This window comes from Lissotriton vulgaris, chromosome 3_2 (assembly GCF_964263255.1).
Source record: "Lissotriton vulgaris chromosome 3_2, aLisVul1.2, whole genome shotgun sequence".
Lineage (NCBI taxonomy): Eukaryota > Metazoa > Chordata > Amphibia > Caudata > Salamandridae > Lissotriton > Lissotriton vulgaris.
In genome coordinates this window covers 226,347,563-226,374,044 of record NC_141690.1, presented here as the reverse complement: position 1 = coordinate 226,374,044, position 26,482 = coordinate 226,347,563, and the positions used below count along the sequence as shown (strand labels likewise).

Sequence of the window (26,482 nt, the reverse complement as noted above, 5' to 3'; positions counted from 1 at the left end):
AAGTGCTCCGTGTGGGCACAAAGCCATTCTGGTTGTTGTGCACTAGTGTGGGTACTAAGGGGGTCAGTCTCTGTGCCAGAGTAGAAGCCAATATCTTGTAGTCGGTGTTTAAGAGAGCAAGCAGCCGGTACGAACCTAGGCGCATACTATCTCTACCTGGTTTCAGGAGGGAGATGAGGTTGGCCTTAAGCGTGGGGGGGGGGGGTGGGAGGTGAGGGGGGGGGGAAGAATCCTCAGTAGCCGCCACATACATCTGTATCAGTTCCGGAGTCAATAGATCAGAATAGGCTTTGAAAAACTCAGCTGGTAGTCCGTCCGGGCCTGGGGACTTGCCATTGGAGAGTGCAAAGATGACAGTGCGGAGCTCCTCGGGCGCGAGCGGTGCCTCCAGATCTCTGCGATGGGCATCTCCCAGTACTGGTAGGGCTATGTCTGAGAGATAGCAAACAACAAGTGGTGTACAGAGTTCCCCTAGGGTGAGCTAGAGAGTTAGCCCAACCAGTCTTCTCTCTCACTTAATCAGACAGGTAGTGGTAAGGGGGTCTAGAGTGCGCGGGGTAGACCCTTTTTCCAGAATGTAAGGATACCTCACACAGGCTACCGGCAGGACCACAACTGTAGTCCCAGCCGATGACCGTCCAGCGTCATCATCGGTATCCTGCTCCTTCGGCAGGCTGGCGGTGCAATGCCCGTCGGGCAGCAAGGGAAGCTGCACTTTGGCGGAGATCTTTTATTCTGGGCCAACGGGTGTGTGTGTGTGAGGGGCCTAAAAACGTGCAATCGTGAGCATGGTGGTGTGGTTAAAAAAAGTCAGTAGAGTCCTGTAGGCGATTATTTTAATGGTCAGGCTCACTGCTTTGATTAAAAGTTAAAGGGGTATTAAGGAGTGGTGAACAATGAGACCAACCCTTAGTCAACCCTTATTGTGAAAAAACCGGTCAACATGTTTCACGCCCTAAGGGCGATTCATCAGGACCTTTGTGCTCATAAAATTGCTCGGAACCTCCAAGTTAGGAGGACACCGGTATACGACCTGTAAAAGTGTCGTTCAAAAAATGGTTCCACGCAAGGGGCTTCCTGGGAACTGAAAGGAAATAAAATAAAAGGCAGACACAAATGACGACAAGGTTAGTCTAGCTCTACTACATTGTATTCGTGCCTCTGTTCAGAATATCAGAACATGCATGCCCAGTGGGTAACCTGTCTCGAAAGTGACTGCGTCAGGTGCTATTGTGAGAGAGAAAAGAGTCAAATTTCAATGGATTTAATGCGTGTGAGGGACTCGCACTGCATTACGCTGCAATGCTGACTCGCTATAGCATGCACTCCAATGAAGGTGCCGTGAATTGGGCTATGCAGCGTGCATGGTGAATTGTCATCACGCTGCGAAACCAGTGTCAGTTATGCACCTCAGGGTGATCAGGCGGCATGTGACACCGGTTTTCAAAAAATTGTGGACTTCAAGTTTTAAGCCCTCAACAGTAAAATGCCACACAGATATAACCAAAAATAGTGGTTTAACACTCTGTTTTGATAGTAACTTCAAAGCTGGTGGAGTGATCGTGTGTACCAGCGTGCGTGGGGTGTCTGGGTCTGGCTGCGAGTAAGGCAAGAAATACAATGCCCTCTTCAACCCGGTGGCGTGAACGGGGTAAATCTACAAAGCGGCGGTACACTTACCCTTACTAATCCCTCATGAAGTCTCGCAAGCTGTCCAGGTGGCGCCAGCAGCGAGTGAGGGAATCCTGCGGGGAAAGAAAGGAATCCCGTGGGATATTTCAGGGGAAGGGGAATCCATCCGGTAACCCGCGTTCAGGTGCGGGAATACTGCGTGTCATAGCAGGTAGCGGCCGGTTATTTGGCTCAATACCTTACCTCACGGGTCGCTGCAGGCTGGCTTCTCTGCACCTACCCTTCCCACACGGCTTTGGATGTCTGGACAACCGGAACGATAATCAGACTGTGTCCGGGACAGATTTGGAAAAGTTGCGCGCGCAACGAGGGGTGTGTTACTCACGTTGCTAGGTGACGGCGCGCAAAGGTAGACACAAAAGAGGGGCTTGCTCAAAGACCGCGCAGTCCGGGAAAGGTAAAGCGGGCGCCATCTTGGGATGGTCAGTTTTGTATGGTGAAGCATACAAAAGCATTTAGAAGTGGACAACAGGTCCAGAATCGTGACTATCTGGCGAGAGTAGTCCAGGGCACCCCATCGTTTAATCCCAAAACATCACACTGTAATCGATGTATCCATCTCTGTTCATATCTGAACAGAGCTTTTTGGTTGAGATGTGTTAAGGACTCAATAACAGTCCATCGGATGTTTTCCGGAGAATGATTATTGTCCTTGCAATGGTTATAGAGCTTAGTATGTGTCTTATGACATCGGATGTTGCTGTTATGCTCCATTATCCGTTGCTTGACTGGGCGCATGGTCATCCCGATGTACAACAATTCACAGGGGCAGATTAAAACATAAATGCACCTGGAGCTGTTGCAGTTCGTATGTTTGTTTAATGTCCACGTGAAATTGTTATTAAGTACAATTGTCTTGCCCTGGATGGTTTGTGGACATACGACACAAGTACCGCAACGATAGTGTCCGGTTACTGGGGGAAGGTCCCAGAGCGTATTCACAGCTTGGATGCAGGTTTTCTTGGGACGGGTATGGATGAGTGTGTCCTTGAGATTAGCCGTCCTGGAAATGATCGAGTTGAAGCAGTTTTTCAGGAAGGTACGTCTCCGGGCATTTTTTGAGAACCAGCCAGACATCCCCTGTGAAGACACGGGTCTCTGGAAACCATCTATGTTCACTCCCACGGATGGGATGGTACCACCAGAGGTCCTGACATTCGAAAGAGCAGTTCTGAGATCCATGAGGGATATACCGTCCACCAAACCGTTTAATAATCTATCCAATGCTGAAAGACAGGCAGCTGCCTCCCTTGGTAAAGATACTTCTTCTATCGTCATCAAGCAAGCGGACAAGGGGGGTGCTACCGTCATACTTAACTACGACGATTATGATCTGGAGTGCAGACGTCAACTATCAAACACGACCCACTACAGACCATTGACAGAGGATCCAACCAACCGACTGACGACCACCGTGATGTCCCTGGTTATTGAAGCAGAGACCAATGGATGGCTGAGTAAAAAAGAGGCAGAATTTCTGGTAACCACGGACCCGGTTATACCGTACTTCTACATCTTGCCCAAAATACACAAGGGCACCACCCCAGTCCCAGGAAGACCCATCGTGTCCGGCATCGGTTCAATTTTGGAACCCCTGTCTCAATTCTGTGATGCTTTCCTGCAACCTCTGGTCAAACTCATCCCGTCTTATCTACAGGACACCAGAGATGTGCTTCGGCTTATCAATGACATGGATGGCAGAGAGGACATCGATCTCCTCCTGACACTCGACGTGGAAGCGTTGTACACCAATATACCACAACAGGCAACGCTCGAATCGGTGGACTCTCTCCTACGACAAGAGGAGTGGCTGTCTCCTACTCCGGTTTCCTTCATTATGGAATTGGCGCATATCGCGCTTACCGAAAATTTTTTCAAATACGAGTCCAACTTGTATCACCAGATTCGCGGGACATCTATGGGCTCGACCTTCGCGCCGAGCCTGGCCTGCATCTACATGGCAGCGTTTGAGGAAAGATGCATTTACCCCACTGAACACAATCCTTTCCGTGAGAATCTGACCTGCTGGCGTCGATACATTGACGACATCTTGGTGTTTTGGAAGGGGGACCGGATGACCTGTGAGGCGTTCTGCACCTGGATAAACCTACAAGACCCGTTCCTGAAGTTCACGGGCACTATTTCCAATGAATCCATACCTTATTTGGACCTCACCATAGTCCTGGAACCCACTACGATCAGTACCACTCTCTACAAAAAGGAGACAGATAGGAACAGTCTGCTGCCTTACACTAGCCATCATACGAGATCCCTGAGGGACAATTTACCATTCGGTCAATTTCTCCGCCTCCGGAGAAATTGCAGCTCAACAATCGACTTCAAACAACAAGCACGCTCCCTACAAACCAAACTCCTGGATCGAGGGTATCCCACGCGGCTCTTAAGAAACTCCACCAAAAGAGCCCTTAATAATAACAGAGAGGCCTTACTTGAGGTGCATCCCAAGGAACCAGACGATAAGATCACCTGCGTTACCTCGTTTACCAGGAACTCCTCATTTATCAAAAAAACTGTTAATACACATTGGGGCATCCTCAATTCCGCAGGGATGGAGTTACCACGCCCACGTTTTGCCTTTAAGAGGACGGCTAATCTCAAGGACACACTCATCCATACCCGTCCCAAGAAAACCTGCATCCAAGCTGTGAATACGCTCTGGGACCTTCCCCCAGTAACCGGACACTATCGTTGCGGTACTTGTGTCGTATGTCCACAAACCATCCAGGGCAAGACAATTGTACTTAATAACAATTTCACGTGGGCATTAAACAAACATACGAACTGCAACAGCTCCAGGTGCATTTATGTTTTAATCTGCCCCTGTGAATTGTTGTACATCGGGATGACCATGCGCCCAGTCAAGCAACGGATAATGGAGCATAACAGCAACATCCGATGTCATAAGACACATACTAAGCTCTATAACCATTACAAGGACAATAGTCATTCTCCGGAAAACATCCGATGGACTGTTATTGAGTCCTTAACACATCTCAACCAAAAAGCTCTGTTCAGATATGAACAGAGATGGATACATCGATTACAGTGTGATGTTTTGGGATTAAACGATGGGGTGCCCTGGACTACTCTCGCCAGATAGTCACGATTCTGGACCTGTTGTCCACTTCTAAATGCTTTTGTATGCTTCACCATACAAAACTGACCATCCCAAGATGGCGCCCGCTTTACCTTTCCCGGACTGCGCTGTCTTTGAGCAAGCCCCTCTTTTGTGTCTACCTTTGCGCGCCGTCACCTAGCAACGTGAGTAACACACCCCTCGTTGCGCGCGCAACTTTTCCATATCTGTCCCGGACACTGTCTGATTATCGTTCCGGTTGTCCAGACATCCAAAGCCGTGTGGGAAGGGTAGGTGCAGAGAAGCCAGCCTGCAGCGACCCGTGAGGTAAGGTATTGAGCCAAATAACCGGCCGCTACCTGCTATGACACGCAGTATTCCCGCACCTGAACGCGGGTTACCGGATGGATTCCCCTTCCCCTGAAATATCCCACGGGATTCCTTTCTTTCCCCGCAGGATTCCCTCACTCGCTGCTGGCCCCACCTGGACAGCTTGCGAGACTTCATGAGGGATTAGTAAGGGTAAGTGTACCGCCGCTTTGTAGATTTACCCCGTTCACGCCACCGGGTTGAAGAGGGCATTGTATTTCTTGCCTTACTCGCAGCCAGACCCAGACACCCCACGCACGCTGGTACACACGATCACTCCACCAGCTTTGAAGTTACTATCAAAACAGAGTGTTAAACCACTATTTTTGGTTATATCTGTGTGGCATTTTACTGTTGAGGGCTTAAAACTTGAAGTCCACAATTTTTTGAAAACCGGTGTCACATGCCGCCTGATCACCCTGAGGTGCATAACTGACACTGGTTTCGCAGCGTGATGACACAATTCACCATGCACGCTGCATAGCCCAATTCACGGCACCTTCATTGGAGTGCATGCTATAGCGAGTCAGCATTGCAGCGTAATGCAGTGCGAGTCCCTCACACGCATTAAATCCATTGAAATTTGACTCTTTTCTCTCTCACAATAGCACCTGACGCAGTCACTTTCGAGACAGGTTACCCACTGGGCACGCATGTTCTGATATTCTGAACAGAGGCACGAATACAATGTAGTAGAGCTAGACTAACCTTGTCGTCATTTGTGTCTGCCTTTTATTTTATTTCCTTTCAGTTCCCAGGAAGCCCCTTGCGTGGAACCATTTTTTGAACGACACTTTTACAGGTCGTATACCGGTGTCCTCCTAACTTGGAGGTTCCGAGCAATTTTATGAGCACAAAGGTCCTGATGAATCGCCCTTAGGGCGTGAAACATGTTGACCGGTGTTTTCACAATAAGGGTTGACTAAGGGTTGGTCTCATTGTTCACCACTCCTTAATACCCCTTTAACTTTTAATCAAAGCAGTGAGCCTGACCATTAAAATAATCGCCTACAGGACTCTACTGACTTTTTTTAACCACACCACCATGCTCACGATTGCACGTTTTTAGGCCCCTCACACACACACACCCGTTGGCCCAGAATAAAAGATCTCCGCCAAAGTGCAGCTTCCCTTGCTGCCCGACGGGCATTGCACCGCCAGCCTGCCGAAGGAGCAGGATACCGATGATGACGCTGGACGGTCATCGGCTGGGACTACAGTTGTGGTCCTGCCGGTAGCCTGTGTGAGGTATCCTTACATTCTGGAAAAAGGGTCTACCCCGCGCACTCTAGACCCCCTTACCACTACCTGTCTGATTAAGTGAGAGAGAAGACTGGTTGGGCTAACTCTCTAGCTCACCCTAGGGGAACTCTGTACACCACTTGTTGTTTGCTGCTTCCCAGGACAAGTACATTGGACCCCACTAAAAATTGTCCTCCCTTATTCCCCCTATTTGATATCTATGTCTGAGAGATACTCAGTGATATTAGCAAGGGGGACCTTCAATCGTGAACGATACAGCGTACGATAATGGGCAACAAAGGCCGCATGAATCTTTCCTTGTGTGTATACCACTTCATTTTGATTGGTATGTATCCCTGTCACAGGCGCCGTATGGTCTTCACGACTAATCAGCCAGGCCAACAGCTTACCAGGTTTATCTCCCATGTGGTGTGTGCGCGCCGAGTGGGCCGCATAATTAAGGTGACGCAACCTGTCCAGCTACCGTCCATGATCCGCGCGAGCCTCCAACACTCGCTCCTCATCACCCTCGCCTCCTGTTCTCTTTGAAGTAAGTCTGCCTCAATCTGTGTCAGGTCCCTCTCCAATTGCCTCCGTAGGTTAACTTGTGTGCCTAGGCAGTGAAATGAAATGAAATGAAACGTAAACTTATAAAGCGCGATTGCTGCCCTGAGGCGTCCAAGCGCTAACTAGAGAGTGGGCCACTTTGTCAAAGGCGATCAGCCAGTGAATTAGTTGTGCGCGTTAAAAAGAAAGGTCTTTAGTTGTTTACGAAAGGAGGGCAGATCAGGGTTAGACCTAAGTTGGAGGGGAAGGGAGTTCCACATTTTGGCTGCATTATAGGAGAACATCCTGCCACCAGCTCTCGTTCTTTTAATTCTGGGAACTGTGGCTAGAAAGGACTGGCTAGAACGGAGATGTTTTCTGGGGTGGTACTGTGTGATTAGTTGGCGGCAAATTGCCGGTCCTTTGTGCCAGAAGGCTTGGTGGGATATGCACATTGCCTTAAAGGCAATTCTTTGCCGGACTGGGAGCCAATGCAGGCTACTCAGCCCAGGTTTGGCTGACAGTCTGCGTGGCAACTGGAGCAATGTGCGAGCCGCGCAGTTTTGGACAATCTGCAACTTGCGCAATGTGTAGTCGGGCGCACCGAGGTACAAGACATTGCTAAAGTCCAGCCGAGACTGGATCACACCGTGGACAGCGACTTGCTTGGCCTCCATAGGTAAGAGAGGAAGTACTTTTTTCAGCATTCTAAGGAGGCCAAAACACGTTGCGGAAAGCTTCGTGGCCTGGGAGTTAAAGGTTAAGGCTTTATCCAGCCATACCCCCAAGCTTTTTATGTTATCCTTGGGTACCGGGGGAATACCTATGCATGGAGGCCAGAAGGAGTCAAAGTGCGTTGGAACAGCGGGGCCCAGGAGCATCAGCTCAGTTTTATCCCTGTTCAGCTTAAGAGAGGATGTCGTCATCCAGCTTTTTACTTCCTCCAAGCATTTCATTAACCCCATTTGTGCTGATTGGCCATCCTCCTGCGCCAGAGAGACCACTAGCTGAGTGTCGTCCGCGTATGAAATGATCTAAATACCAAATGGGCGGACGACCTCAGCCAATGGTCTCATATAGATGTTAAATAACGCAGGGCTTACGGAGGAGCCCTGCGGTACCCCGCAGCTCAGAGGTTTTCTGGAAGAGACCGTATTTTCTTCAAAGATCTGAAAGGACCTATTGCTCAGAAAGGATTTGAGCCAGAGTATTGCCCTACCTCAGATTCCAACATTGGATAGGCGGCAGAGCAGCACATCTTGGTTAACCGTGTCGAATGCTGCACTTAGATCAGGGGGGAACCACTGCCACTGACCCCCCCCCCCCCCCTCTCGATCTAAAATCCTTCTGGTTTCCTCAGTGACCGCTAATAAGGCGGTCTACGTCCCATGTCTAGGTCGAAAGCCCGTTTGGGTGGCGTCCAGCAGTTGGTTATTCACGAGAAAGTCCATCAGATGAATGTTGATGTGCTTCTCAAGAATTTTGCTCACCCAGGGAAGCAGGGAAATGGGGAGGTAGCTGCTATAGTCACCAGGGTCTAGGGTTGGTTTATTCAGCAGTGCACGTACCATAGCCTGCTTCCAGGGGGGCGGGACAATGCAGGAGGTGATAGAGGCATTGAGAAGATTCCTGATAGTGGGGAGGACGGCCTGAATTACCGAGATCATTGCCTCAGGTGGAGCTGGATCGCATAGAGACCCTGATTTTACGTGTCGAGCTAGAGATTCCTGTTCCAGCAATAGAAAATCTTCCAAGGTTACAGGAGGTTGAGGGGGAGCTTCCACCGTACTCGACCACGCCTTAGCAGCGGGGTCGAGATCCATGGTAGGAAAGGAGGAGTAGATTTGGTTAACTTTTTGATGGAAGAATTCTGCCAAGTCATTACACTGGGCTATTGTTTTACACGGAACCATAGATGGTAGGGGTTTAGTGAGGCTTTTTACTAAATGAAAGATTTCTTTAGGTTTAGATTTTGCCCTCATGATTTGTGTAGCGAAATAAGCTGATTGGGCAGCTTTTACCTCATCTTTATAGGCTCTAATCGCTTCTCTATATTGGGTTTTATCGTCCAAGGAGTAATCCAAGCGCCACCGTCTTTCTAATTTCGTGCAATGCCGTTTTTTTTCCCCTGACTTCCTCGGAAAACCAGGGGGGCGTTTTTTGTGAGCGCTTGGCGTTTTTTGTGAGCGCTTCGTAGTGATTTTACGGAGGGGGAGGATGGCCTCAAGAGACTTGAAGATCCACTCTTCATAATCCTGATTGGCGACACAAGGATCCCCATTACAGAGGGGGCGGGAAGCGATGAGGCTATTGGACCAGGATTCCACTAGGAGTCTAGCCCAGTTTCTAGCGTTCCTCACAATAGGGGTTGAATGGGGTGGTCTGTATGTAGACCATGTGAGGGGGACAAGTAAATGGTCAGTCCAAGGAAGACAAATGGGTTGCCCAGCCTTGAGCTCAATACAGTTGCTGAATACTGGATCCAAAAGATGGCCCTTAATGTGGGTAGGTGAATCGACTAACTGGACCAGTTGTAGAGCTGCTATGTCATCCGCCAACTCAGTGGCGGTATGGTCATAGGCGGCATCAAAATGAAAATTAAGATCGCCTAGCAGTGGAGAGCGTTGTAACCGGCTCGGCCAGAGTCGGTGGGAGGACCTTATGAAACTGCTTTGGGGGCCCGGCGGCCGATATATAAGGGTGCCTGAGAAACAATTATTGGGAGAGAATTCAATGCTGAATTTCGCAGTCTGGGATTAGTTCAGAGGTGCATCGACAAGGATACTGTTCTTTATATATTATTAGGAAAAGGAATTCCCTTGAACAGGACTATATAACGTTAAGTGAAAAATTCAAAACCTAAATCACAAGAAATCATACATAGAGCGACAACTAAATGAACAATAAGATCACAATTTATTATGTGTGCATACAATTAAACAATTACATTAAAATACAATATTTTCTTGAGATAAACAGTTGAAAGGTTTTAAATAAAAAACAATTCAATACAATACATAAAATACATGACATTCAATTATGACCCGCATAATTGGTGAGAGAGACAGAAACAGTAAGACTTCAAAATAGTACAGTACTCAAAGTATATTCTGACTCCTACGTATTCACATCAATGTTGTATCTGAAAATCATCAGTGTATCTACAACGATGAGGGAGTCTTGAATTATACAATTTTACGAAGCGTTGGCGCGTTTCGGTGGGTTTTTCTTGATAAATGCCACCTTTTTCAAGACTAACAATAATTCTGTCGTAACCAAGGGGTCATATGGTCTCCCTAGAAAAATATATATACAACATACTAGAAAAATTTAACACAGGCTATTTGATATGTCACGTTTAATTAATTGACAATAAACCACAACAGTAATTGAGACCGCCTGTTACATATGGTATTGATGTTCGTGATAAAAAGTTGGTTAAAGAAAGGGCGAAAGACTAAAATTGTATACCTGATCAAGTTAGATTAAAGGGAAAATAGGCCTCCAGATGGAACAAGATCCTATAAAGTCTCTACACTGTAATACATGATTGTTTGTTATAACAGATGTTATCTACCCTCTGTATCCATACTAACTAATTGACAAAATCCGGAAACAAGAAGGATCTACTTTAATACACAAAAAGAGAGCCTCTATGTTCTACCCAATTGTACCCTTTATTGGATTTATTCCCTGTCGGTATATTGGACTCAACTTTAAAAAGAATATCCCTGTGTATGGGGTAATGTATCTTACCCAAGAATTAACTGATACAGGACTGTTCCCAGGTACCAGGTCCTTGGGTTGGGAACTAGTAACTCGACGTACTTTGCGGAAACTTCTGGCCTTGGATAGAACAGGAGAGAAGCGAGTAGTTTAGCAATAAACTTAGTAGATGATCAAAACAAATGATCACATTTCTGTTATCGACCTAAGAATGCAGGAAATACCTGTTATCAGAGTGCGTGGTAGTCACTGGAGTTACCCTTGGAACTAGTGAAAAGGCCACACCTTTGTATAATCAATTCCTCTCTTCATAAAAAAAAGGATGCCTAAGGGAACACAGAAGGAAAATAAGGTCTCAATGATGTGAAATAATTTAACAGCTGGACCTATGGTCCCTCCTTTATGGAGTCGTGGGTTGGCATGCCTACCTTGATTGGGTATGTTCACAAAACTAATAACGGTATTCAAGGGACCCGCTGTATTGTCAGCTCCTTATCTCAGCATGCAGCGGCACAGCTCAGATGAGTCTGTACTATTCAATACTAGGGATAAACTGCAATTCAGGCTGAAAAAATATATATATTGACAAGGTATCAGTTACAAAGTTCGTACTATAAGTGCCTGGCGGACTCTACACAAAATAAAGGGTTGCCGCTTACCTATTATATTTAATCTTGGCGCCAGAAATGCTTCTATCTTGCTGGCGTTTTCCGATTTAAAGGTAGAACTAGGTCTGGTTTAAATATCCGGGTGCTGGTTAGAGGTTGGTTGAATTGAGAACCAATCTGGATGTAGGTTCGCAAAGTCTGCTAATTTGCATAGAACGTTACATCTTGTTATTGGTTAAGATGCTAGAGCTTTGAGACAACGCTCGCGGAATTGTAGCGTTTCCTGTTTAGACCAGGGATTGGTTAGGTGGGGACTTATCAGGAGTTTACATAAAACTTTGTCATTTATGTGATTGGTCAGGGCACTAGGGTATGGGATAAATTACAAACGGGATAGTGGTGTTTCCAAAGCGGTCCGCTGCCGAATAATAGAGTTAATATGAGAAACCGTAGCTCAAATGTTTACATAAAATTATATCGGTAAATGATTACTAAGGGCACCGAGGCATCGGATAGATTACAGACGGAATTCCACGTTTTTAATGCGGTCCGCTACCCGAAGTACGAGTAGATTAAAGGACCCGAGCCTATTGCGACCAATCCGGATGAAGAAGCAGTGGTCAAATAAAGAATGTCACAATGGACGTCAAGTTTTTATAAGGGGCTAGACCCGAAAAGGAAGGTTACTACACGAGAAGTTACCGACTGTCTTGCGGTCAGTTCCACAATATTATTAGAAGAGTAAAAGCGTTGCAGCAGCAGCTCTCGCTAGATTGTGGGAGACATAATTTTCTAAAGAGAAAATTGAGATGTAGTAAACACTGTTATAAGAACATGTATATTACTTTTAAAGTAGGGGAAAACAAGACGAGGCAAGGAAGAAAACAGGGGCTAATGGTGGGACGCAATTGGTCGTCCCGCTGTCAAGTCATGTAAAGAAGAAGAGAATTCAAGGGGGCAAGGGCTGGTCAGCATGGTTGGATAACATTGTTGAAGAGAACAGTGTGCATGTTTGAACAAGATAACTATTAATATTATATGCACTTAGCCCAGTCTTCCCTAGTATTCAATCCTTTATGTATGGTATTCAAAATACAAAAATACCATTGCTCTCGTGTTTTTCTCATCTTCTCGATGTCTCCTCCACGTCTAGTAATTCTGATTTTTTTCAAGAATAAACCATCTCAGGTCTTCACACAAGTAGTTAAGTTGTCTAAAATGAGCAGTAAGGGGAGCATTACATTTGTTGGTGCGGATGGCCGATTTATGTTCCAAGACGCGCAAGCGTAATTCTCTGCTCGTCTCACCTACGTAGCCCAAATTGCATGGGCACAATAGTAGGTACACGACGTTCTGGCTACGGCAGTTGTTAAACGTGTTGGAAATTAATTGTTTATCATTGTATTTGAGAGTATTATTGACAATACAATGAGGGCAGATGGAACAATTACCACATTTAAAATTTCCAACAGCCTTGGATCCTGTCAAGGTAAGTTGGGTCTCTTTTTGGGTTTGTATGTGTGAACCAGGTGGTTCCTCAATGTTTTGTTTCGCCGAAAGGAGAAAAGAGGTTTGTCAAGTTCTTTGTCTGAGTCAAAATTCCAGATCTTCCAATTTCTGGTAACAATATTTTTGATCTGATTGCTAACATGTGAGTACTGGGTTACAAAGATTATCCTATCTAATTTGGTATCAGGACAAGTTTTATTTTGATTTAGTAAGCTGTCTCTGTTATAAAACCGAGCACGTTTGAATGAGTTTTTAATTAGTTTGTTAGGATAACCTCTTTCCTTAAGTTTTCTCCTGGTTGTTTCTGAGTGTTTATAAAAGTCATCCAGATTGGAACAATTTCTCTGCAGTCTGAGAAATTCACCGAAAGGCACATTGTCCTTTTGTGTCTTCAGATGATTGCTGGAATAGTGGAAAAGTGAGTTTTTATCTGTAGGCTTAGTAAAAAGCTCTACCTTCAGGCTTCCTTCTTCCTCTTTTATGATGATATCTAGAAACTCTACCCTAGAGTTGCTATAGTGTCCGGTGAATTTTAAATTGTGGTCGCCTAAATTTAACCATTCTAAGAAGCTGACTAATTCCTCACTGGCACCGCTCCTGATGAAAATGATATCATCTTTGTAGCGGTGCCAGCAGGAGATGTTCTCAAAGAACGGGGCAACTTCATTGAAAATATGTTTCAACTCGAAGTCGCCTACATATAAGCAGGCCAGGCTGGGGGCACAAGTGGCCCCCATACTGGTCCCCTTAATCTGGAGGTAAAGTTAATCTTTAAACATAAATAAATTTCTCTTTAAGACCAAGAAAATGCAGGACATGATGAAATCAACATTGCCTCCTTTTAGATCCTCTGTTCCTAAGATTGAGGTAACCACCTCCATGGTATCCTTTTGTGGAATATTCGTGTAGAGGGCTTCTATGTCCAGGGTGACCAGAAACTGGGTCACCCTATTAAACCCCCTACCTTCAAAGACAGAGATGGCGTGTGACGTGTCCTTAAGATAGGACCTCTGTCTCTTCACAATGGGCTGCAGGAAAAAATCCACATAGCGACTAAGTGGTTCTAGAATGGAACCGATCCCACTGATAATAGGTCTCATTGTGGATCAGTCAGGTTCTTATGGACTTTGGGAAGTCCATATAGAGCCGGAGTGACTGGGTGTTGGTTGAGAAGAAATTTATATTCATTTTAACTGATTGAACCATTCTCTCGGCCTATATTAAGTAGACTGGCCACTTCTCCTTTTAGTTTGCTAAGTTCTGAGAATTTTCTTTTAGTGTAATGTTCTTTTACTATTAAAAGATCTCAAATTTTGTTATCATATTTCTCAGTATCGAAAACAACAATGCCCCCGCCTTTGTCAGCAGGTTTTATGGTTAACTCCTCACAGTTCTGTAGGCTGGTAAGGGCGGTGCATTGTTCCTTCGAAAGGTTATTATTTCTACCTATGTTGTTGCGGGCAGAGAATAGATTTTTAATTTCAATCTCAATCACTTTCTCAAATGTTTCTACATTTTTGTCCACTTATTGGATACTGGGGCAAAAGGTTGATTTAGGTTTAAGTCCTGTAGTGCTAGGGGGGGGGATCATATGTACGGTTTTCAAAAAACCTATTTAACCTGATCTTTCTAAAAAAAAAAATGAATATCACTTTCTATATTAAAAAGGGATTGGTTGTTTGTGGGTGCAAAGCTGAAGCCCTTTTTAAGTACCTCTTGTTCAATACTGCTGAGTACCTTACTGGAGAGGTTTACAATGGGAAATTCATCTACCTCCAGTATTGTTTGCTCCGAGTCGTAATATACTCCCTGGAGCGGTTTTGAGGTTGATGGTTGCGGGGTGTTTCTTGACGATTGTACCCTCTGAAATTTCTCTGCCCCCAATTTGGGCGTCTTTCTAAAAAAGGTTCTCGTTCGAAGTTTGGGCCACTCCTATTCTCTTGTGGTCTCTCTGTCTCTTTATTATTATATTATTATATTATTGCCAGGCCACCTCCTCTCCCTGCAGCCCGGTCCTTCCGCATGATTTGGAAACCCAGGGACATGGCTGATACAATGTCTGGATCGGAGTCTGGCGTCAGCCAGGTTTCTGTTAAGAAGACTACATCTGGCATACGCTCCTCCAGCATAAGAGCAATTTCCATCCTGTGTTTAGGTAGGGATCTGCAGTTTAAGAGTAACATATTGTTGTCCTGCTTCCTATCATAATGCTGGGTAGTGTTCAGCTTCTGTTTACACATAGGACAGACCATGGGTAATTCCAGGGCTTGGAATGAATGTTAACAACCTGTTTCCCCAATAGTCCTCATACTGAGTAGGGACTTGCCTTTGGCACGCCGCGGGCGCGCCCGCTGCGCCCGCCCGCTGCGCCTCCTAGGCGAGGGATCCATTTTATAACCTACAAGGGCGGGTGGGAGGGGCCGAGCACTAGTCTGCTCGCCCTATTCCTCACCCAAGATGGTGGCCGCTAAAGAACAAGCCCCCAGGCAGCGCCTGATCGAATACAATGGGGTAAAAGACCGAGTATCTGGTCGAAAATAGACAGGTTAGTGCTGCGCTTTAATTGTTAACAATGTTAACGATCTACCAAGTATTTAAAAACAGGGTCTGTGCAAAACTGGCAAGAAGTGCAAATATTTTAAAACACGATCTAAATTCAGCACACGCACACAGGTCCTGGCTTTTCGCCTCAGGACAATCACGAGCACACACTCAAACAGTGCACGCGTGAGTAATGATGATTTTTATAACCTACAAGCGCGGGCGGGAGGGCCGAGCACTAGTCTGCTCGCCCTAATCTTCACCCAAGATGGTAGCCGCTAAAGAACAAGCCCCCAGGCAGCGCCTGATCAAATACAATGGGGTAAAAGACCGAGTATAAGGTCGAGTATCAGTGTCCCCTGACCACTACTTTAAAAGCATCCCATTCTATCTGGGGGGTGGATGCAGTGCCTGTGTTCTCCTCAAAATAGTGTACAATTTGTGCAAATAGGGAATCGCGAAAAGTGGCATCGAGGAGTATATATGGTTGTAATCTCCCGGTGGGTATAGGGGGATGCGGCTGCGTCCATGTGATTTCCAGCATGTGTGGGTTGTGATCCATGTAGTAGGCATCAGTTATATGTGGGAGTAATTCACTGGACACCATATATCTATCTAGGCGTACGTGCAGGTCATGTGCGCCTGAGTAGTAGGAGTACATCCTGACAGCAGGGTTACGATGCCGCCAGGCATCACGCAAATCCCACTGCGAGGCCCAGTTCGTAAAAGCTTTCACGGCGCCCAGTATAGGCGCGCCCGGCTAGGGTGGGAAGGAGCGATCCAGAGCAGTGTCCAGGATGCAATTATAATCACCTCCCAATACCCATGGAATCCCATGCCAAGGGGATAGGACAGTGGAAAGCCGCGCAAAAAAACCACTTTGGTCCTTCTTAGGGACGTACAGCGATGTCGAAACCACCGGGTGCCCATCCAGTCTGCCTTTCACTATCACAAATCTACACTCCGGATCTATGCGGGAGTGCGCGACTTCGAAAGGGGTCCCCGGCCTCACCCATATCAGCGCCCCGCGGGCATAGGATGAGTAATTCGTGGCATAGAGCTGCCCTCGCCATCTACGGCGTAATGTGCGTATCCCCACATCGTTTAGGTGTGTTTCCTGCAGGAGCGCTACATGGACATGTTGACGTTTAAGGTAGGAATAAATCTGTTGTCTTCGTGAGGGTGTGTGCATGCCACGCACATTCCATGTACAGAGTTTCATCGCTAGCATTTGAACATTTCAAGTAATTCCCCTCCCCGCCAAACTATCCTCATGAACATAGTCACCCAAGTGCCCCCATAGCAGCTCACCAAAAACACAACCATGATTGCCTGCAATGCAAATATAGGAATACAAAGCAATATAGGATCCAAACAATGTAATAAGCCATAAAAAACAGTTCAAGGGAATAATACCAAAAGGTCGGCTGCGAAACGTGCCGTCCAAACTCTCTAGCGAGATAGTCAACATTTAGATCCAGGGGGGTCGCTGTGCACTAGGGTGCAACCGGGTAAAGAAAGGAAGCATCACCCCTCCCCAGGAATATAAGCCAAGCACAGCCGCTATAGAAATACAGCATTTAGAAGCAGATACAGTGCATAGTCTGCCATACATTTCACGCCCCAGTCCGGCCACCACCAGTAAGGCCAATGCAGTCTCGTTAGTCCCTTCCAGCCAGGGCGATAGTAGTCTGGGCCCAGTCGGCTGGAGCATCTGTGGGTCCTCGCCATCTCAATCTCTCTCTAGGAGCCACGTCTTAAAGGTTAGTACTCACTGTGTCTCACGGCGGGTAGCCAAGTGCCTCCAAGGAGGTCACGCCCCGTGTAGGGCTCGCATCAGCAGCCTGTAGGAAACCAAAGGTGCCAGGCTATCTGGATTCGCACGCCAGGCTCCCAGATCAGAAACAAGGCGGAGAGGGGTTTTGGGGGGGGGGGGGGGAGTTTGGCAGGTCCGCCGTTTGCGGTGTGACGTCTGGTTGCTCCGAGGAGAACTGGGAGTCCGGCAACCCATAAATTGCTTCATCATCGCTGGGCAGGGCCTGGGGGCCTAGTGTCCGGAACAGAGTCCGAAGCCGGCGAGCGGATGAGCTCCGCCACTATACGAAGGGTGTCTTGATGTTCTTGTTGCGCTATGCCCGCAGGCGGCCCAGTACCCATCGCCGCCCGAGTTCCAGAGGCCAGCGATGACCTATTCCTGCGCCGCCTCCGTGGTCCCCGGGTCCGCCGCATACTGGAAGCATCCATGGCTCGTCGGGGAGCCGTGTCCGTCCCACTGTTTAACCACGCCTCTACCTCCTCCGGACTGTTGAAGAAATGCGTTTTGTCTTGTGCCACTACTCACAGCTTGGCGGGGAGCAAAAGGGAGTACTTGAGATCCAGTTGACGTAAGCACTCTTTCACTGTGAGGAAGGAGTGTCTTTGACGCTGCACCTGGACTGTATAATCAGGAAACATTACCTTGGCATTGTCTATCTGGATGTCCTGAAGCTTTCGTGTTTCCCGTAAGATGGAGTCGTGGTCTCAATAATTCAAGATGCAGAGGAAGAACGGTCTAGGGTTAGATCCCGTTGGGAGTGGTCTTGTCTAGGGTTAGATCCCGTTGGGAGTGGTCTCGTCGGTACCCGGTGAGCTCGTTCTACAACGAAGTGAGGTGACAGCGTACCCTCAGGCAATAGTTGTCTCAACCAGTCCTCCATATGTATGGTGGGCTCTTTCCCTTCCCATCGCTCCGGTACACCCACTATTCTCGCGTTGTTCCGTCGCGCCCTTCCTTCCGCATCCTCTGCGCGGTCTTCTAGAAATTCGACCCGAATGAGGAGGTCCCGCATCTGTTTATCAGCCTGGGTGACCTGGGGTTCAAGCTCCGACATAGCGCCCTCCAGGGTCGTGGTGCATTCTGCTAGCTTCTTGTGATCAGCTCGCAAGTGATTGAGGTAAATAGTGACGCTATCTATCTTGGTCTCCAGTGATGTGCGGGTGAGTTCGACCGACTCCTCCAGCCTTTCCATGGCTGCCAGCATGGTGTCAAGCTTGGCCGCCGTTTGGTCTGCGTCCATATTTTTCGCAAATTTGTCCATCTAGTTTCCTAATTACACTCCTCCGGAGCCAGTTCGTGCCCTAGTATCCCCACACATGAGCGGCGCCAAAGGCGTGAGGTCTTTGTCCGTAGCTACAGCGTTCGACAGCCGGTGCAACTCCAGCAGAGATCCGAGGAAGCGTAGATAAAGAGGCGCTTGTGTTCAGGAAGTGCACAAGGAGGTCTACTGCATCCAAGCCAGTGGTCATGCCTCCCCACGACTGTTCAGTGGCAGCCGGCCCATAGCCAGGAAGTAAGGTCAGGTCTATAGTGCCCAGAGGCGACCAGGAGGGTCTCCCCACTTCAGGCTACGCGTACCAGCCGTGGGCGTCAGTGTGTGAATAGGCGGCCAAGCACCACGTCACTGAGCCCCTGCTCGACGTACCTCCTGCAGATGCCCCGTAATGTGTCAACTCCTACAACACCACTCCCTTGTTCAGTTCTGAAATGCGCTTATTAGTAACTCTGCCTCGCCACCTCTCGCAACGTTCTCCTCCGACATGCTCCCCATACAAGGCCTGGCCACAGCTGAGTAACGGTCCTCCAGGGCTGAGAATCCAATGTGTGGTAAGGTCCGGTCACAGGATAGCCCCCGGTCCTAGTCCCAGCTCTTCCCTGTCGCGTAGCGTGGCTTATCAGGGATAGTGCTCTCTCCACCGTTCGGGCTCACTCCGGAGCTCTACCCAGATACATCTATCGCCATTGCGTGCTTAGCCACGCCCCCCCTCCATATCTTTGTTGATGTGGTGGCAGCCAGTCCGATCTTGAGATCTGTTGGCTCCACAACATGAAAAATACAATATACAAAGATTTTGAACCTTAATTTTTCAAAAACTACTGAACGGATTTACACCGAATCACAATAAAACAAATTTTCTGTCAAATTTGGTGTAATTCCGTTTTGACCCCCCACCCCTCTTTCTTGACCCGCGCTTGAGGGATCACCCTGAAACATTCCAGTAAGGAGGTGAGGTGGATGAGACTTTGTTTTTTTTCTTTTGGTTAGTTTTGTGAAGATTCATCAAACAGCGGTAAAATTATTAGCTAACCAAATCAAATCAATTTTCAATGAAAACGAGGATCTCACTATAACTACCCAATATATAGGGAACTACTCAGTATGTATGGGTGTATGTGTGTGTCACCAAACAATATTTCATCGACGTCTGGTTATAGGAGTTTCACATCCCTACCTCACACAATATTGAGGCAAAAAATGTCCATGCCTGCAACATTAAAAATAAAACTAGGCCGAGTCGCCTAGATTCCTGTTATCACTTTGAAAGATAGAGACAGAGTCTCAGGAGACAGGGCATCTTGTGGGCTGTGTAGTCTTCACCATCTCCCATCTAGAGACTGCTGTGATGCATGCCCAATTCAGGACACTTGAAGCTGTAGTTCCCGGACGCTGCAGTCCTTGCTGCTGTAATGCAGGTTTTTTTTTATTGCATAGATATTTGAGAATGGATTGCTAGACCCAGTGACAGTGGTCAAAGTTGCCTCAAAGTCCCAGATAGGGAGTGAATCATGAGGAGACGCACACCTAGTTCAAAAGGCTAACTGGTACCCAAGACACTGATAATGCTGAAGGATTTCACCCTAAATGTTAACGGAATACTTCATTTTTAAGACCTCTTTTGGACGCCATTGAGGAGACAAAAAATGGACCGGAAGCAGGGAAGACCTGGCTTGGTATTTCGGGTTGGACTGTTCCCAAAAAGAACAGTCAATACTGATTTGTATGTGACTGGGTCTGAACTGGGGTTGCGAATTGAGCTAAAGAATGATGATGGATTCAACCCAGATCTGTGACTGTAGGTGAGTGTCTGAAAAGTTTCAGCGGTCCATCCATCATCTCCTTGTGTTTGCTTTGTGCACCCTAAGTTGGCTGGGCATGCCCAAACGTGGGTCCCTTGTTCACTTTGCCACTTTATTCAAGCCAGCCTGGCCGATGAGCGGTGTTACCCCAAAACCGGTTCTGGGATGCTTATTTCTGGTCCAGGGAAGACCTGGCTTGGCAGTTCGGGCTGGTCTCTTCTCATAAGGAATAGGGTCAAGACTGATTTGTATATAGCTGGGTCTGAACTGGGGTGACGAAGTGAGCTAAAGAACGATTATGGATTCAACCCAGATCTGTGACGGGGGGGTGTCTGAAAAGTTTCAGCACTCCGTCCATCAGCCGCTTGGATTTGCTTCTTTTTGGCAATACCTATTATCTCTAACTTGCATGCTAGTAATAGCTGCTGCTGCCAGTTCTTTAGGTCTAGGATCAACAATTAGATACTTATCACTCAACCTTTTGTAGACAGTGTCTCCTTCAATAACAGCAACCTCATTTGACACTTCTACTCTCCCAGCACCAAATAAAGACTTTTTAAAAGTGCAGACTCGTGTTGTATCTAGCTGGATGGAGATTTCCTGACAATGGGTCCTGCAAAATACACAATTGAGGAACTGAATCTGATTGTCCAGGAACCCTCACCCATCTGCCTCATTCTCTTCTTCCCAGCTAGTCAGACACCTTGATGAAAGACTTGAAAGCCTTCCATTAAAAGTGACTGTGGGAATGGAAAGAAAATGCCGAAAAAATCTGTTTAGTCCTTTTTGTTGTTGTTGTTTTTTTTTTACTAATCATAATGAATGCACACATATTGATGGTTCTAATGAATCTGTTAGCGGGAATTATAATTTTGTTGTACATTTTTAGTATTGGCATTTGTTTTTGTTAGAAGTAGACTCACTTGAACTTAAATATGCCCGCTTGGACAGACTGCAGTTTCCATTTTCACCAAGTGTGAAGAAGGTATCCAACATTAACTGAGAAAGGAATGCATTTTATTTGTATTTCACCCTAGACCACTGACCTGGTCAGTGTGACTGCTCTCCCCCTGTGCAGCTCCACCACTAACTGCTGCCCCCTGAGCTCTGTTACAGGGTGTTTAAGGCTGTTCTCGACCCGCAGGCTCTTGCCGGCGCCTCATCGCTGGTGATCCACTGGGAAAGCACTCTGCTCGTCTGCTGTTCCACCTCACTTGGCATTTTTCTCTGTGTTCTCTTTTCTCCCTTTCTTTATCCCTCTTCTCTCTTTTCTCTCCTGCGCTCCCCGCGTTTGCTCTCTGCCAATGTTGCCCCCACGTCTCCCTCCCGTGTGTCCTTCCCACCTCCCAGCTGACCCCCCCGCCCCCCCAACCCCATTAATGGCGGTCACTGGCACGCCAAATGCAAGCCAGTCTGCGCTCGTCTGCGACCCGACCCTGACCAGCGCCAGGGCCCGTGGTCCTTCACCCACCTCCGAACGACTCCAGGACCCTTCATGCCCTCAACCCCAAACCGAGCAACACCCAAGCCCCGATCTCCTGTCATCACTGCTGCTGCACCGTCACCGTTCACAAACCACTCGACTGCATCCTCATCAACGTGCTCTCCCTACACAAGCACGTCATAGAAATCTGGAACCTTCTCAACACTCACTCAACGTTGCCTTCCTTATAGAAACCTGGACCAATGCCAACTCCGTGCCCGACATTGTCATTGCCATTACCGACGGATCCAAGATCCTGCGGAAAGACTGCCCCACCCGCCTAGGAGGACGCCTCACTATCGTCCACAAAAGCACCCTACGCATTACAACCACCGGCCTGGATGACACCACAACCCTTATGGAGTATCTCTACTTCCAGATACAAACCAACCCTAAAACGACTCTGCGGAACCCTCATCTACAAGCTGCCTGTCCTCCACGATCCTTTCACTGACACCATCGCCGACCTTATCGCACCCCACAGCTTCCACAAACTACGTCCTACTTGGTGACCTAAACTTTCACCTGGACAATCTCAACGACCTCAGCACCACCGCCCTTCTAGAGAACCTCGCCAACATTGGACTGAAGCAACTTGTCACGGCCCCCCACTCACACAGCGGGACATACACTCGACCCTGTCTTCGCAGTAGGAAACAACGTCTCCTACAGCCACACCTCTAAACTCCTCTTGACAGACCACTGCTGCATCCACTTCTTCAGAACACCCACTGTACACAAGCACACCTACCGCCTCTCTCGTAGAAGATGGAATAAAGTCACCAAACACTGACTCACCTCTGCCCTCATCAGCACCCCACCACTGGCGATGCTAGATGCTAACATTGCGGCATGCAACCTCCACGGCTGGATCACAAACTGCGCCTACACATTCGCCCCTCAAGAAAGCCACAGGACGACACATCAAGAAAGCAAGCTGATTCACTCCTGCACTCCAAGATTCCAATTGCTCCTGCCGACGACTCAAAAAGACATGGAGAAGTTCCAAAACCCCAGTATCACGCATCGCCTACAGAGCAGCCACCACAGCACACCAACAGCTCATCACACCCACGAAAAAGAAATTCCTCGAAGACAGAATCCACACCCACAACACCAAAGAACTCTTCTCCATCATCAGGGAATTTGCCAAACCCTGCAGTGAAACAGACGTCCCACCCTCCCAAGACCCCTGAAACATACTCAGAACCTTTTTTTACCTCTTTAGACTAAGATGATGTACCATGACTTTGACAACCAAGACCTCCGCACCGCTCAATCTCCCCTCCCCAGTGACGCCACACAACAGACCCTGCTCACTTGGACCCCACAAAAAAGGCCGTCCATGCCCAGCTGGCCAATTTCATCCAATCCAACAATGTCCTGGACTTCTCCCAATCTGGATTCCACAGCAACCATAGAACCGAGACTGCCCTCCTCGCCACCGTCGTCCGCACCCTCCTTGTCTAGGGGCAAACAGCAGCCCTCAGCCTCCTGGACCTCTCGGCTGCCTTCGACACTGTCCGCCACCGCACACTAGCCACCAGAATCCATGACGCCGGCATCCACGTAATGGCCCTTGACTGGATATGCTAATTTCTCACAAGCTGAACGCATCGAGTCAGACTCCCGCCCTACCTCTCGTGAACAAGCCGAGAACGGATGTGGAGTGCCCCAGGGATATTCCCTCAGCCCCAACCTCTTCAACATCTACATGGCTTCCCTTACAGCCATCATCAGAAACCACAGGCTCAACATAGTCTTTTATGCAGTCAACACCCCGCACATCCTCTGTCTTACTAAAGAGCTCAACATCAGCAGACACAGCTTCCAAGAAGGGATGAAAGCCATTTGCAACCTAGATGAAGAAGAGTTGCCTGAAACTTCACTCCGAGAAAACAGAATTCCACATCCTTAGCTCCACGTCCTCTGCCTGGCACGACACATGGTGCCCCCCCCCCCCCCCCCCCCCCTCGGAACCCCCCACTCACCTCACCCTGATGGACCGCGCACAAAACCTCGTCATCCTACTAGAATCATTGCTCATGAAGAACCGCCAAATAAATGCTGTATCCTCTGCCACAGCATACTCGGAAAAAAGTTCAAATGGATGCCATACGAGTCTAGAAAAACGGTCATGCACGCCCTCATCAGTAGCCAACTGAACTACAGCAGCGCTCTCTATGCCGGAATCAACCAGAAACTACTTTCCAAATTCCAGACCGTTCAGAACGCCGCAGCCAGATATATCCTAGACCTCCCTCGTCACAACCACATCACCCAACACCTCCGCGATCTCCACTGGCTCCCCATCGATAAAAGAATAACCTTCAAGCTGCTCACTCGCGCATACAAGGCTCTCCACAACATTGGACCAGCATACCTGAACAACCGCCTCTCCTTCCATGCACCCAAGAGACACCTCCGATCAGCTGACCTCTCTCTTGTCACCATTACACACATCTAATAGACCAGAAAGGAGGAAAGTGTTTCTCCTACTTTGCAGCCAAGGCCTGGAAGGACCTCCCCCCTCCTCTTCTGGCAAGTCCCTACACTGCTCCAGTTCTGGAAGGACCTCAAGGTCTAGCTCATCAGATGACCCCAGTACTCAAAGGAGCTGCTCACCCTTAGAGGCTTGAGACCCTTGCGGGTGAGTAGCTGCACTCTACCAACCTTGATTGATTGATTGATTGATTGATTGATTGACCTTGGTACTGCACAATAGATTAATATTTTTAAATCGTTAAATGCTCATCAGACTTGAGTCATTGCGAAGAAACTCTAAAATCGATCGTACAATTAACAGATTAAGTCCACTTGATTTACTGACTGTATTAAATAGTATGTTTTATATAGTATGGTGTTTTGATAATTTGGATATGTTGTTTTGAAGTTTGACCTCCACAAGTAAGGAGGTGCATTTGGTTAGCAAATTGAGATTTATAAACCCTTACTATTGTTTTAATAATGACTATAGTCTCTTAAATCCGCTTTGAAAGATGCGTAGTGGTCTGAAATTTGATGAGCAAGTATGAAGTCTGTCTTTTTTGTTTTGTTGCAAATTACTTTTAAATAATGTGCCATTTCTTTTATTGTCTTTAAACCCAATGTCTTCTTTTATATTAGAGCAAGCCTGGTCCATTGCATATCTCATCAAAAGAGGGAGTGATGAAGGAATCTAAACAGCATTGTGACAAGCCACATAGTGACACACTTCCTGCCATCATTTCTGCGGAGGATAAGACGGAAGGTAATTATAATATAGTGTGAAATAAATATTAGATTTGTAAAAATTATGGAAAAGATGGATGTTTTTCTGAGAATTTATATTTTGACAGAACACCATTTTGGTCTTCTCATCATTCTTGATCATCTACAATGTTGGTGTTTGTTAAAAAACGCGGGAAAATATGATTGTTCACTAGTAAATTTAGTCAAAGCTTTCTTTGCATTTGAAACTAAAGTCCTCTTGTTTGCAAAACGTGGTAGGTGATAACATTTTAGTAAAACATAACTGTAAGGTCTGGTGAAGATTCTTTTCACAAACTAACTATAAAGATAACAATGGGTCAGAGAATGAACTGTCTAGCTAGATCTGTGTAGTCTAATGAATACTGCAACAGAATCTACAGAGGATAATTCGTGGCGAAAATAATATTTCCCATCAGATTCCCATCCTGTGCCGCCCTACATCATTTGGGATCCTTCACCCCGAAGGAAAGTGGTATTTATCCACTGTAGATTAGGTGGGTTATGGCCTAATCTGACGGAAAGGATCTGCAGTGTAGTTGCAAGATTAAATGGCATCAGGTGGTAAACTGACTAGCAGTGCAAAAAACATGTGAAAAAGTAACAGTGCTAAGTGCAGAGAACGGGTGGTTAAGATTGAGTTGTGGAAGTGGAAAAAACAATTTTAATATGGTATCAATCACCAGAAATTGTATCCATAAGGCTTTTACTCAAGGCATCAACACAAAGAACGTACCGTACCGGTAACTGTGGAAAGATCACTAGAGCTGACTGACAAAGATACAGTACCCGGGAATCAATCCACACTGCTGATCTGGCGTCTCTCTCTCTCTCCTTCCAATGTGGCCATAAATCTTGCGTTCATCGGAAGGAGAGGAGCGTCAGTATGTGATCTCCTCAGTTCATGGCCATAGAAAGGGGACTGTAGAACTTTCCCGCCGGCAATACAGTATGGTACATAATGTTTTGCTGCAGTTATTTCAGAAGGGTGATTATAGTACATTCCTGATGAATCACAAACGCACTGCATTTCTTTTTAAGGTCGGATGTTGAATCCTTACATACCTTCTTTTCTACACACGCATAATACCTGAAATGCACTATACTGTTCTGCATGGCTGCTTAATAATGAAAGTAGATGCTTGGAGAGGACCTGTAGTGTGAGCACATAGTAAAGATGACACTAACAACACGTTTTAGAGCATGAGAGGAACTACAAACCCCCAAATACAAGCAGAGTTTGTATGCAGTGTGCACAGGAAATACCGGTACCAGTACGAGTACATCGCTTGCCGTGATTGGCTGGTTGTTGTAAACAGGAAAGGCAGTCAATCTGGTGAGCAGATACATGTGGTGGTGGTGAAGACAGTACAGTACAGCACAGTACAGCACAGTACCAGTATCTGTACCGGTTCATACAGTACAGCACCAGTACATACAGTACAGTATGCAAATGGCTAACAGTCAAGAACCCATCATGGCTCCAGCAGCAGCAAGAAGAAAGAAATATGAAGCCAGTTACAAAC

General features: G+C 47.1%; 1 protein-coding gene across 2 annotated transcripts in view; it reads left to right on the top strand.

The window, feature by feature from the left end:
- Positions 1 to 26,482, top strand: part of IMMT (inner membrane mitochondrial protein) — a 512,590-nt gene that overhangs the window by 137,991 nt on the left and 348,117 nt on the right. For both annotated transcript variants that reach the window (XM_086964254.1, XM_086964255.1), the window contains exon 4: positions 24,834 to 24,957. In XM_086964254.1, the coding sequence (XP_086820380.1) occupies positions 24,834 to 24,957 (124 nt within the window). The remainder of the gene's footprint in view (positions 1 to 24,833; positions 24,958 to 26,482) is intronic.